This window comes from Sander vitreus, chromosome 20 (genome assembly GCF_031162955.1).
Source record: "Sander vitreus isolate 19-12246 chromosome 20, sanVit1, whole genome shotgun sequence".
NCBI lineage: Eukaryota > Metazoa > Chordata > Actinopteri > Perciformes > Percidae > Sander > Sander vitreus.
In genome coordinates, this window is record NC_135874.1 from 22,570,806 (window position 1) to 22,584,806 (window position 14,001).

The 14,001-nt window shown below is 41.5% G+C and overlaps 1 protein-coding gene across 1 annotated transcript in view; it reads right to left on the reverse strand.

Annotated features, from left to right (window-relative positions):
- The window catches only part of alk (ALK receptor tyrosine kinase), an 84,461-nt gene that overhangs the window by 40,471 nt on the left and 29,989 nt on the right, over window positions 1-14,001 (reverse strand). Inside the window, exons 6-7 of the mRNA XM_078277891.1 lie at window positions 13,675-13,769; window positions 5,765-5,884 (exon numbers count right to left, since the gene is read on the reverse strand). Of these exons, the coding sequence (XP_078134017.1) occupies window positions 5,765-5,884; window positions 13,675-13,769 (215 nt within the window). The remainder of the gene's footprint in view (window positions 1-5,764; window positions 5,885-13,674; window positions 13,770-14,001) is intronic.

Genomic DNA, 14,001 nt, shown 5'->3' on the forward strand with positions numbered 1-14,001 from the left:
GCAAAAACACAGTCCTCTCATTCATTTGAATGAAGCCAGTCTGTCAACACAGCAGGGGTGCCAAAGCATGGGGCGCAGGCAAAACAACACAGCCAGCGAAAAAAGTTGAACCAGGCTAAACTATTGCTGTAATGCACAGTCATCAAGCAAGGAGCTGTGTCAGCCAATCAAATACATGCAAGCACACATTCCTGATGGGTTATTTATTAACATGAATGGCATATTTCTGCTGTTTACCTCATGATCATTGTAACAAAAGATAAAATAATTGCCGACATAATAACTTTCCAGAGTTGTAAAATCCTGTCTCAGAGTATTCTAAACTGCTATACAGGGTTTTGGTGTCTAATAACTAAAATTTGGTGTTGCTCAAACTGTGCTTTACTGTATTTCATTATCTCACTGTTGCCTGAAGCAACATGCCCCCACCAACTCCTTTAAACAATATGTTGGGTAACATGAAAGATGTTGAGTCAACTGCTTTTAGCAACCTTTATCACAGCTTTTGTGGTGACTGAAAAGGACGTAGACGAGACACAAGTCAGTCACTGCTGATGAGTTGGGGCAAAACAACCCTGCCACTCAAACAGGAAATGAAAAGGCAATTCAATCTGATTGTCAGACTATGATTTAGCCTCAATTTGACATGATTTACAAAACAACTATTCTCAACAGTAACAGCCAAACAAATACTTACCGTAATAAACATCTAGTGCTCGTTGCTTTTAATTCTAGTGTTGTCTGCTCCACTGCTTTTCAAAGTAAAGCACTTCAAATTAGTGGAATAAAAGCACATTACATTGATCATTTGTTTTGGTATTACATGTCTTCTGGATCTATTATACCTCTACAAAATTCGATGTTAACCCCAAACATACTGTAGGGTAAAACAACAACAATAGTAGACTTCTCATTCTGCACTGCTTTGCTCTCTTCACATGTATCCTCGTTATCCAGTGACAGTTGTCCTCCTTGCGCTGGCCATTAGAAAGATGGATCAAGGCTGGCACACCATGATTGGATCTGAATGCTAAGTACAAAGCTTATGAGGCACCCGAGTCCAATTAATTACTTAAGCCTGTTTTGTGTGGCATGGCTTGTTATCAGTCTCATATCTGTCTTAGTGACTTATGTTCCCCCCTCCAAAACCTAAAGTAAAACAAATCTAGCTAACTGATTGCCACATGCCAGTGTTTATGAACAAGTACAAAATGAAGCACATACTTGCATCTCTACTCTGCAGCTAGATTAGCGAGCATGTAATGTCCAAAATTCCTTTCTTGCATGGAGTGTTCAGGGAGCAACATCTGCTGTCAGTTACTTTAAAGAGCCAATTGGATTGCTTAAATCAACATCCCTTCTGTCTTTGATTTCGTGCCAGTTTTCATCTGCTCCACAGAACTTGAGTTTTTATTGTCTGAGCGGAAGTGGAACACCTTGATATGAAAATGTGCTGTATGTTCAAAGAAGCTAATGCTTGTACATCCTGCTACACTTTTGCAGATAAGGCGTAAATATGATGATGGTTTGTTGCATTGTGACAGCATATTGTGTAAAGTACACACACACACACACACACACACACACACAAACACACACGCACACACAGAGAGTGAATGGCCAAGAGAAAAATAAGCCCGGCGCTCATTTTGAGTTTAGCGACGCGTTCCTTTCCCATCAGGAGAGGAAATCACAAAAAGAGAGCGAAGCAAGCTCATCTAGGTTAACTTTTTCACTTCCCCACCCCCTGAAAGCAAATGATGAGTCAGCTGTGAGAGGCGGGTGCCACACAGTAGAGCAGTGGTGAGAAGACAGTCAACAACCGCTTTTCAATGGTGAATATGGGAAACAAATAGGAACAAAATGTGCTGGTGGAGTAAAGGGAATGATGAAAGGGCGAGCGAGAGGAGACAAGAGACATTTGGTGGGGTTAATCATTGAGCGTGTCGGGGGAAGAAGAGAGCCTTGTTGGAGTGACAGGTCCGCTGAGCCAAAACCCTCATCACGCTTGCCGTCCTGCCCCGCAGACGTCAAAGCATTAGCTCAAGAAGGGTAGAAGTGAGACGCACGGTGAATGTTAACGGCCAGTGGGTGTCTTTGAAATGGTCAATGTATAACTGCAAGTTTAACTTCTTTCCCTCGGTTTAATATCTATGGTAATCACAAGGACGAGAGCGGTGTGATCTCACAGCCCCTTCTTTCTCTGAGTCTGCTGGCTTTGTTGTAACCATACTGAGTATTACCTGTGTAAGCACATTAAAATAGCCCCTTTTGTTGCTGCTCTTGCAGCTGGATCCTGCAAACTCCCCTTCTGTATTTGAAATATCTTTTATATAGTATTGAATATGAAATGTTTCCTCAAATGCCATATTCCTGCTCAATAGACTGAGTTGTCTTTCTGTGCTGACGGAGTCACGGCTGTGGCTCCAGTTCAATGCAAAATCCTGTAACATTAGCAAATCAGCTGGCCAAACATTGTCAGATCTTTTCCTGTCCCTGTTTGACCCTAGAGAGCTACACAGACCACTCTGTGTGTGTGTGTGTGTGTGTGTGTGTGTGTGTGTGTGTGTGTTTATGTCTTTCGTTACTCCACAAGCTTGAATACAACTTATATGCAGTAGTATTCCTCAAGACCTGTAAACAGACATTGATGTGTAAAATGGGTGGAGTAACTCTTTAATCTAGGGATGCACCGATACCGATGGCAGTATCGGGTATCGGTCCGCTGCCGTGCGCACGTACTCATAGTCATAAAATTACTCAGATACTACCACACCCGATACCACCTCATAGCAATGTGACAATAACTTCTCCGTCAAGCAGGTATAGACGACGGAATCATCGGTGTGTCTGAAAACACCCTCGGACCCCAGATGGATTATTAAGTACTCGTATTAGTACTCGGTATCGGCAAGTACCCAAATGTAAGTACTTGTACGTGATCTTAAAAAGAGTGGTATCGGTTAGGGCTGCACAATTAATCGCAATTTTATCAAAATCGCAATATGAACTTTGCCTCGTGAGACCGTCCTGATCTCGCAAGCTCTAGTTTTCCACTCACAGATTAGTCTGACATCTTGAGACAGAGAAAATCGAAACCAATCAGCGTTGGTTTTGTGGCGGGTTTAGGTGTGACGCAACGAGAAGCGACTGTTCAGTCTAAACAACATGGCGGCTTCCACGGATGAGATGAGCGTAGCTATCGCGCAAGTTTTAACCGAAAGTATTCCTTCGTTGAAAGAAGAGCAAAACACAGCACTGGAGGCTTTTCTCGGAGGAAAAGATGTTTTTGCTCTTCTCCCGACTGGTTTCGGCAAGAGTTTGATATATCGTTGATCTGATTGGTTGATTTGGCCCATCTATCACCAACATAGGTGATGATAGACAGATGGTTTATCCAATCAGCTAACCAGTATTTTCGTCCCTTCCCAAAAGTTCTCCAACGGAAAGTTCCCAGATGGATACGCTGAGCAAATGCGAAGCAATCCATCTGGCGAAGTCAGGTTAATATGAACTAGTGCAAAATCCAAAATGCAAGGGGGCGCAATATTTGTTAATGGCAAAATATGTGTCAAACCGTTCTAAAATGAAGTATTGTGGTGCTGCAGAGACGTCCCGGCCTACAAATCCTATCCTACAGACTAAAGAAAAAATCTTTGTTTGGTACAGACATACAGATCCTCACAAAAATCACACTTCAATCATTTAATGAGAATAATGATACAAAAATGAGAATTCCCACCAATATCGTGAATCATATCACAATCGCAATATCAGTCAAAATAATCCCAATTACATATTTTCCTAATATTGTGCAGCCCTAGTATCGGTGCATGCCTACTTTAATCAATAAGTGATTTCTCCCATTTAGTGCAATTTCTCTTTATTTTGAAAAGGGCCACAGAATAACAGTCTAACACCAGTGCAAAACAAAAAATAACTGTTTTTTAGTTAACCTTTTCTCAGACCTTTTAACCCTTGTGTTGCCATTGGGTTTTTATATCAGAAATACAAAAACAAAATTGTGCCCAAATAACTTGGATGCAAGCATGTATGTTGTATGGAACCCATACAACATTCTTTGCAGGTAAAATTAATGATTACTTCCATTGATTTTTGGGTGTTCTATTCAATTTCATAGCATTTGAACTGTTTTTTTTAAAATGGTTTTAAAACTTTGACATTCTGTGATTCACTCAACATCCTCTGATCTTAACTATTAGTCAAAATAATTAGGTATAATGTCATTTAAATTAGGTTTATTGACCATGAATAAAAAAAAGCATTAAAAAAAGTGACAAAAACATTTAAAAAAAGCGACAAACACTTTGGAAAAAGCACCAAAAATGTTCATATTCAATTTTGATCCGGAAGGACAACAAGTTCACGGTCGACAGGAAGACAACACAATGATCCAACAGATGGTCAGATATTACACCTATTTTAATTTGAAAATGTTGATACTCACTTGCAGAGCCAGAACTGGCCAGGCTCCACAGTATATAATGGACCTACTGCATCCCCACACATTGGGGATGAGCGCTTAGGTCCTCCACTTAGGGTTTTTCTAAGTGTACCTCGGATACGTGTTAAGACTCGGGGAGACATACAATAAGATAAAAACAATATAAAGCGGGCATAGAAATGGTGGGCTAGTTTGTTTTGTGCGTCTTGAGCATTATGTTCTTTGAATAACAAAATATAGACAACTGAGCAAACATTTGTTCTCATGTAGGCTCATGAGGTATACTGACTGTGGATTCTGTGATTTTTCAAGGGCAACTTGACAATGCAAAGCAGTGGGTCTTTCAGGGCCCGTAATGTGTAAGTGGGATTCTTCTAACCAGTTTGAAATGGAAGGTAATCTTCTGCACCCTACAAAATTTATTTGCTGGGCTTTAACAGCGTATGAATGTCATAAAAGCCTTTTATGTCGCCTGGGAGAGTAAACAAGATATAGATGAATGCAATTACAATCCTGGAGTGTGTGAACACTGTCCACACCAATCATCTCTTAGGACTGGTAAACAATACCACAAAGTCACTTAAACTGAGACAAAGTTTGAAGAATGACACGTTCATTCAACATTTGTATGAGTGCTAAGTCACAACATGCTTACCGGCAAGTTATTTCTGAGTATCAATTAAAAAAAATGTATGACTCAAAAGAGATTTACTGGTGTATTTAAGTCCAGTCTCTAAGTTCTGTGTACCTCCAGCACTTCAAAGCTACTTGCTGAAGAAATGTGTCTGAGAGCAGGTTTGATATGAAAGGAACTCTAACTTATGACTATAAATATAGAAATTGAATCTCCGCTTGTCTTTACCCTTTTGAGTGGGGAAGTGAGAGAGTGCGAGGTGGAAAATGTCAAGTCTGTGTAAGTGGCTCTACTGACATTCTCAGGAGACAAATTGGAGGACTTTAGACTTCAAAACTGCCCGTCCCACTCCATTTAATGCCAAAGAAGACCTCTGCAGCACTCATTCAGATGTGGACGTGGTGCAGACCAGTAGGGGGCACACTTACTTTGCTTCAGCCCATGCATCGTGCCATGCTCAGCACGTGTAAAGTAATTGTGAATCAGTAATGCATGCAAGCATATGTATGTGTGTGTGTGTGTGTGTGTGTGTGTGTGTGTGTGTGTGTGTGTGTGAGCGAGCAAAGGAGACAGAAGGAGAAACAGAAAATATCAACGTTGGAAGGCATCTATCTGAGCATCACTCACTCTTGCAGTTGAGCTGTGGTTATCAAGCTCACACTTACAGTAATCTGTGGTGGGGAAGTTCATCAAAGGGCTTCCAATGGATGGGGGCGTAGTCTTAGTTGTTGGTCTAAACGGCATCCTGGTTGAGCTGGCGACCACTGGTGGAAACTCACCGTTGGCTGAAAAGGAAATACAATGCATTTATTGAAAAAGGATGTGCTTTATTTTCTTCATGTGCAGCAGTGAAATCCTGTTGCTGTTACACTGAAGAACTGAGTAGGCACAGTAGCTGCAGACCTCTCACTGGCACATAAAATGTGCAACCACCAGCAGGGGTCATTCTTTCATTTGCACCATCGATGGCTATACAGAGGGAGTGGAATGCATAACATCCAGCTCCTCTCCATCTCTGCCCCATCTCTATCCGTTCCTACAGTAGATGGGTAAGCACATTCGGTTAGTGTATTTTGTAGCAACCAATCAAGTCTCCAGCCACATTCCTTCCCCAGGAGTGAGCTCATAAGCTCGCTGGTACCTTGATCTCTTCCGCCCTCACATTCTCACCCAGAATTTCTTCTAATCGGCAAACGGCTGGCTGATTGGATATTACAGTTCAAGATAGAGGACCTATTTTAACGATCTAAGCAGGAAGGAGAGATTTTCGAAGAAACTGATCTGCTCGTGCGTGAAGTGAAAGCGTGCAAGCAGATCATATACATATATATTTGTAATCTTTTGCATGTTTGTGTGCTGCTGCGTGTCCCTGTGTGTGTGTAACAAGCTTAGTGTGCGCGCGCTGTGCACGAGCCTAGGCACATTTTATTGTTAAATAAACAATGAAATGCTGCGTTATTGACTTTAGACCAGGTTTTTGTTGGTCAATGGCGTGATCACTTTCCACTGCCTCAAGATAGCAATACGCCAAGAATGCACCTGAACACACCTCCCTGTAAGACCAGCACGCCCATGGGCGCACAGATGGGCGCAGGTGCATTTGCTATTTAAACAACGCGGGCGCTGGGCGGGAAATTGACAACTGCATCGGTCTTAAACTAGCAAAGACACTGGTGTCAGGCTTTGCGATGCACCGGGTGCAAGATAGGGCCCAAAGTAGGGGAGACTTATTTTAACTACTATAATGGTTTTAAAGATTGCTCTGAATAGTGTTAAAGAAATCTGCTGCCACTTGTGATCATGGACTGCAGGGGCTACAGGAACAATCAATGCAACCCTGTTAGCTGAACATAACAACATACTTTTCCAGTATTAAGAAAGTGCTGAAATTACAAAATCAATGTCAAACAACAGTATTAAAAAACAATTTTTCACTACTCTCTAGGGTGGAGGCCTATATGTAGGCTTGTGTGCTGTATGCGTGTGTTGTCTGTAGCTGCTCCTAACCAATTTCCCCTTGTGGGATTAATAAAGTTGTTGAATTGAATTGAATATAATACAAAATCTTACATCCAAATAGCTATTTGCTAACAATTGTCATTGAAAAAAATTGCAGAGCATGTACCATTTCCTTCAACTTGTGTACATGAAATGCAAACGCTTTTTCATTCCTACTCGGCAAAAGGTTGCCTATTCTAAGAACCCAAATATGTTCGGCTTAGCTGCAATAATGTGACTGTGGCTCTAACTTTGTTTCCAAAGAAAGGCCATGTTTTTAAAGAGCTCTGTCCAGCATCTTATTTCTTTAATGTTATGTTCTGTAGAAAAAGCCCTCCATGGCTCTGTTGCTGGTGAAAGCAGAAGTTGTGAGATTATTTTAGAGAAGTCAGATAAGGTTCACTGTGGTTTATGGAGCTGATAATGCTGCCAGCATGCAATGCTATGACACCGAACAAGGGCATGGCTTCCGATCTTGACAAGGGGCTATTCTGCCTCCCTGATTTATAACTTTTAAAACAAACCTGGATACAGTACACGCCACCCAAAGAGGCTGCCCAACATAGTCGGCTTGAGAACAAAAGGAATCACTGCTGTATCAGCCATACTGCCACAATGCATCAGTCTATCAACACCAATGAGGGCCCTTCTTATAGTCATTCATTAAACACTTTTAATGTGCTCAGTGTAGACACTTGAGGCATGCAAACAATCCATGTGCTTATGACCTGCATGTTAAGCTGTATTTCTGTTCTGCATATGGAATAGACTGTTGAGAGGAAGATTACATGGTTTCATGGCCTATTTGCATGTCATACGGCAAAAGAAAAAGAAGGTCTCTTGTTGTACTGTCGTCTAGATCAGCAGAATAGCATTCAGTTTGTTTACATTGTAGCTGCCTGATATCCTCCATAGGGTTTCTCTGTATGGCAAACAGCAGCAAAGGATAATGTAAAGGTGTCATGAGAGTATTTTCTTTGACTTGCTTTGCTCTTCTAAGCCACTAGCACTCCTGGACTAAAAGGCTGCAGCTCCAGATAAGACCAACAACCAGTAGATGAGCAAATGTGTTTGTGTTTACAAACATTGGAAAAAGAGTCGCATGGGCTAAATATTAAGCAGAAATACAACTACAAGTTTCTTAGGCTATGTTTAGACGGAAATGATCTGAAGAGAAAAACGCAAAAGTGGCGTTATGGGGGGGGAAATCTGCGTGCATATGGTGACACAAAAGTGTGTGAAATGCGATCCACCAAGTCTGCGCGCCTGCGTAGAACCTTCCTTCTAATTGTCTCCCTCTCCTCTCCCTGGAGGGTGGTTTCACTTTTTTGCGTTTTTAAGCCCCAAAAATGCCATCGCCGTCTAAACTCAAGCGTATTCGTGTAAACAGGGCCTTAATTGTGAGGAGCCAATGAGTTGCCCACATTGTGTCATTTGCCTCCTTGGTGAAAACAAATCATAAATGCTTTCCGCGCCATCATTCTGGATGTGTGAGGGGACAGACGCAGGACTTTTCATCTTTATCTCTGTAATCATTTTTACCACGAAAACACTCCCTCTTCTCCCATCTGGCTCCCCTGTCACCTCAGGCTGAAGGCTTACCGTTTATGACAATATGGCAGGGGGCTCCCTCAACAGCTGAAAGGTTTGGTGTGGCGTGTTACTGGTTTTATTGGGTCCGAGAAAACCTGCTTTGACTTAGAGCAAACAAGTTGACAATAACATAATTCTAGGTGCTATATATCATTAAAGACCTGTTTTAATCAAAATTCTTAAGCTGGTGGTCGCTATTATTACTTTCTCTGAGTAGAGACATTTTGTAATTTTGTCCTTAAAGCTAAAAAAAACAAAACAAACCTCAGCACTGCTTACCTAACATCTGACAGCTAGAAAATCAATAGCTCATTCCCTAGCCCTGTAATCCTCAAATAAATATGATCGTCTAAGTCTCCACTGCTTGGACCCTTTGATACAGATAGCGTTTATGTGCAGATTTGATGGATCACATACAGCACACGAGTCACTGCAATGCGTTTGATTGCATTTTATACAACCCCGTCTCTCTGTAAGTAAGACCCTTAGATGTGTTATGTGCACACAACAACTTCAGCAACTATTTATACCATCAACAAAGTTGCTAATAAGGCTCACTGCATTGTTATTCTGAGCATGGGGAAACTATGAAACAGACAGAGCTGGAGCACACGGCATTGGTATGCTGCTGCAGCAGGAGAAAGACTCAGTAGGTCTGCAACCGAGCAACGTGAACCAGAGGGCAGGGCAACAGCCGGCGTGGCTGTCACTGTTCATTAGCAGGGTGCCGTAAGCTGCCTGAAGCCCACCAGAGGCCAGCTATGGGGGCAACAAACTGAAAATATCTTGAGATTGCAATAGCTCTGAGAAATATCCATACTACAGACATATCATGCTAACAGTCAGTATTATTCCTTATGGAAAAGTGGGATTCAAAAGCTGGCCTATTATGAAGCATAGAACATGTACTGTACTGTATGTGGTTTTCTCAAATTATATTATATTATATATATTCACTTTTCAATTACTAATTTATTAACTTGCATGTACTATAGCATCTAAACAAAGGCAGCTGATAAACCTGGGGGAGACCACATTTAAATAAACTGCATTTAATTAGCTCTACTATACAATGTTTGGCATCACTATGAACGCACTGGGGACTGCAGAGCATCTGTACTTACTGGTCCATGGAAAGTCTACTTGTTTCCCAACACCCACAGGTGCAGTTGATAATTACTGAAATGAATACATTTCAGTAATCCGTAGTTGTATTAAACAATTTACCACGACTGCTAACACAGATGCAACAGCCAACCAACCCATCAGCACACAATTGGAATGGGAAAACTAGCTGGACCTTCAATGGTACAGCACATGAATACAACTCTTTGTGTACGGCTGTGTAAAGGTAAAACACAGTTTGATGACAGACATTGGAAGCTTCGTTCGAAAACCATAAAATAAAACAACTGACATTTGGTACAGCCCTACTCTATAGAGGCAGCTCATGGCATGGGAAAAGAAGTGCTGGTACAGGGCAGAGACAAAAGGATGAACTATGCTGTCTAACACAATAAACTAATTTATTGATGCTGGTGAAGATAAAATGATAAAAATGACAGCCAGGTCCAACACCTGAAGGGCAATGGATGCATCATCAAACACATGTGCTTGCCAAACTATACATCACCCCAAAGCTTAGAAAAGTGTGGGATAAAGGCCACGGATGGCTGGTCCTCTGCATAATGTGTTTGCAGTTTGTTTTCCCCCACTGGAACATATTACAGGGCTGTGTCATAATGCTCAGGGATCCATCATGCTAATCACTCACAGTGATCACTCTTGGAAACGTCACCTTTTGCTGAGCTTCAGCATCTCCCATCAGCTGGTATGATTGGTAGGCGATAAAAAGTGGCTGTGTCAAGTGCGGCTGTAGATAATGGATACATGGCCTAGATTAAGAACTTGCCATCTGGAAAGTGAGCAAAGCAGGGATGGATGATCTTTCAGGGCTGCCATACCAGTGCCGCTGTTGCTCCGGCGGACATAAAACCCAAATTGGTGTGCAAATATCTCCTGGAAAATGTCATCTCTTTAAATAAAGAGGCTCTGAACCAATAAGCCAGTGCTGATTCAGGGCAATCTGCTCCAGCCTAGACCAACAGCAATTCCATATTCATATTCATCTGGTGAACTCATGTTAACGGACTGCATTTTACAGTGAGGGCAATAGGGGAATAAATGCATCAAAAACTCCCTCTAAAGGTGGCTGGGTTGGTTCAGTGGGTAGAGCAGGCGCACATATACTGAGAGGTTTATGCCTTGATGCAGAGGTCCAGGGTTTGAATCCGACCTGTGATAATTTCCTGCGTGTCTTTCCCCTTTCTCACCTAGTTGTCCTATCAATTAAAGGCGGAAAAGCCCAAAAAAATTATCACAAAAAAACTCCCTCTAAAAGGAGAAAACAAAATAGATTTCTTCATTTCTAAATTTGCATTTGAATGAAAACTGGTATCAATGTGTTTTAATAGCTCTAATTAATCACACCGTAACAGTTTTCAACATTTTCCTTTTTACTTTCATTAAGTCATTGCAGTAATGATACCACACCAAGACCTTCTCATCTTAGACAAAAAAACTTGACAGGGTCACAATACAGTACATCAAATGACTGTGTCAGAGGATGACCTCGTGCCCCTGCCTGTTGAGTCTAATTCTTGGCCAGGGTGTAGTCAGTTTAACACTGCTTCATTTTAACACTCGACTGCTAACACAGATGCAACAGCCAACCAACCCATCAGCACACAATTGGAATGGGAAAACTAGCTGGACCTTCAATGGTACAGCACATGAATACAACTCTTTGTGTACGGCTGTGTAAGGTAAAACACAGTTTGATGACAGACATTGGAAGCTTCGTTCGAAAACCATAAAATAAAACAACTGACATTTGGTACAGCCCTACTCTATAGAGGCAGCTCATGGCATGGGAAAAGAAGTGCTGGTACAGGGCAGAGACAAAAGGATGAACTATGCTGTCTAACACAATAAACTAATTTATTGATGCTGGTGAAGATAAAATGATAAAAATGACAGCCAGGTCCAACACCTGAAGGGCAATGGATGCATCATCAAACACATGTGCTTGCCAAACTATACATCACCCCAAAGCTTAGAAAAGTGTGGGATAAAGGCCACGGATGGCTGGTCCTCTGCATAATGTGTTCGCAGTTTGTTTTCCCCACTGGAACATATTACAGGGCTGTGTCATAATGCTCAGGGATCCATCATGCTAATCACTCACAGTGATCACTCTTGGAAACGTCACCTTTTGCTGAGCTTCAGCATCTCCCATCAGCTGGTATGATTGGTAGGCGATAAAAAGTGGCTGTGTCAAGTGCGGCTGTAGATAATGGATACATGGCCTAGATTAAGAACTTGCCATCTGGAAAGTGAGCAAAGCAGGGATGGATGATCTTTCAGGGCTGCCATACCAGTGCCGCTGTTGCTCCGGCGGACATAAAACCCAAATTGGTGTGCAAATATCTCCTGAAAATGTCATCTCTTTAAATAAAGAGGCTCTGAACCAATAAGCCAGTGCTGATTCAGGGCAATCTGCTCCAGCCTAGACCAACAGCAATTCCATATTCATATTCATCTGGTGAACTCATGTTAACGGACTGCATTTTACAGTGAGGGCAATAGGGGAATAAATGCATCAAAAACTCCCTCTAAAGGTAGCTGGGTTGGTTCAGTGGGTAGAGCAGGCGCACATATACTGAGAGGTTTATGCCTTGATGCAGAGGTCCAGGGGTTTGAATCCGACCTGTGATAATTTCCTGCGTGTCTTTCCCCTTTCTCACCTAGTTGTCCTATCAATTAAAGGCGGAAAAGCCCAAAAAAATTATCACAAAAAAACTCCCTCTAAAAGGAGAAAACAAAATAGATTTCTTCATTTCTAAATTTGCATTTGAATGAAAACTGGTATCAATGTGTTTTAATAGCTCTAATTAATCACACCGTAACAGTTTTCAACATTTTCCTTTTTACTTTCATTAAGTCATTGCAGTAATGATACCACACCAAGACCTTCTCATCTTAGACAAAAAAACTTGACAGGGTCACAATACAGTACATCAAATGACTGTGTCAGAGGATGACCTCGTGCCCCTGCCTGTTGAGTCTAATTCTTGGCCAGGGTGTAGTCAGTTTAACACTGCTTCATTTTAACACTGTTCCCATTGTCAGAGCTATATTCAGGTACAGAGATGCTCAGACATTACTATTCCTGTCACAGTTCAAACAGAACTGAACAGAAGTACAGACAGGCAGAGATGGAGGGAGGCACTGGACTCCTAACACTTTATTCTCCTGACATCTTACTCCTGTTTTCTTTATTTGCCTTTTTAATCAGAGCAGCTGAAGACTGACAGGAAAGAGGGGGGAGAGAGAAAGAGACAGAGAGAGGTGAGGATGACATGCAGCAAAGAGCTGTGGTCGGACTTGAACCTGGGACGCTGCCAAGGACGCCTACATGTCAGAGGTCTCCCCATCGTACTCCGTTTATACTAATATACCATCTCAATTATAAATATAATTTCCATAATGTTTTGTCAATGTATCTCTAAGCAAAGCTGCAGTTCATTTAACAAAGATATAATTCAAGAGAGTAGAAGACTTACTTGGATTTAAAGTAGTAGTAGAGTAGTTTCTGTATTAAGGCTATGTCAAGGGAATTGAAATGATAAGTGAGTCCTTGATAAATGCTCTAAAGTGTACAAAACTGCGGCTCAGTCAAATCTTATCTCTATAAAACATGAACATAGGGCAAACCTGTATTGATTATTAATTAAATTGCTTAGGTTACTTTAAATGTTTACTTAAGTGTCTCTAAGACCATAAAAAGAGTTTACACTTTTTAGAGCAATCCAGCCTGGTCCTAAATCAATTAATCAGGCAGTCAAAAAATCCCATTAATTCAACCAAGGTCTGATGATGTAAGAGTGAAAAAAGAAAGACTTAACATTTGTATAGAACTCACATGCCAGGAAGCAGTCCATACTAAAAGAGATGTTGTCAATGGAGCAGGCTGAACCGAGTCCAGGTCCATCTTCTGTGCTGAACTGCAGCCAAAACCTACGGAGGGACAGAGCTGTTTTTACTACCACACAAGCTGTGAATGGTTGGATAGCTTCTGACTGAAAGGATGTGAAAAAGAATTTATAGAGCTTTAAGAAAAATGTCATTGAGCTTTGGCTCTGGAGGGTATGCATTGTATGCCTTATGACAGCTCAGTCTTTATTGTTAAGAACTGGTGGCTCTTTCAGCAGAGACAGAACAACTGTGACTTTTTTTATGAATGAAACAC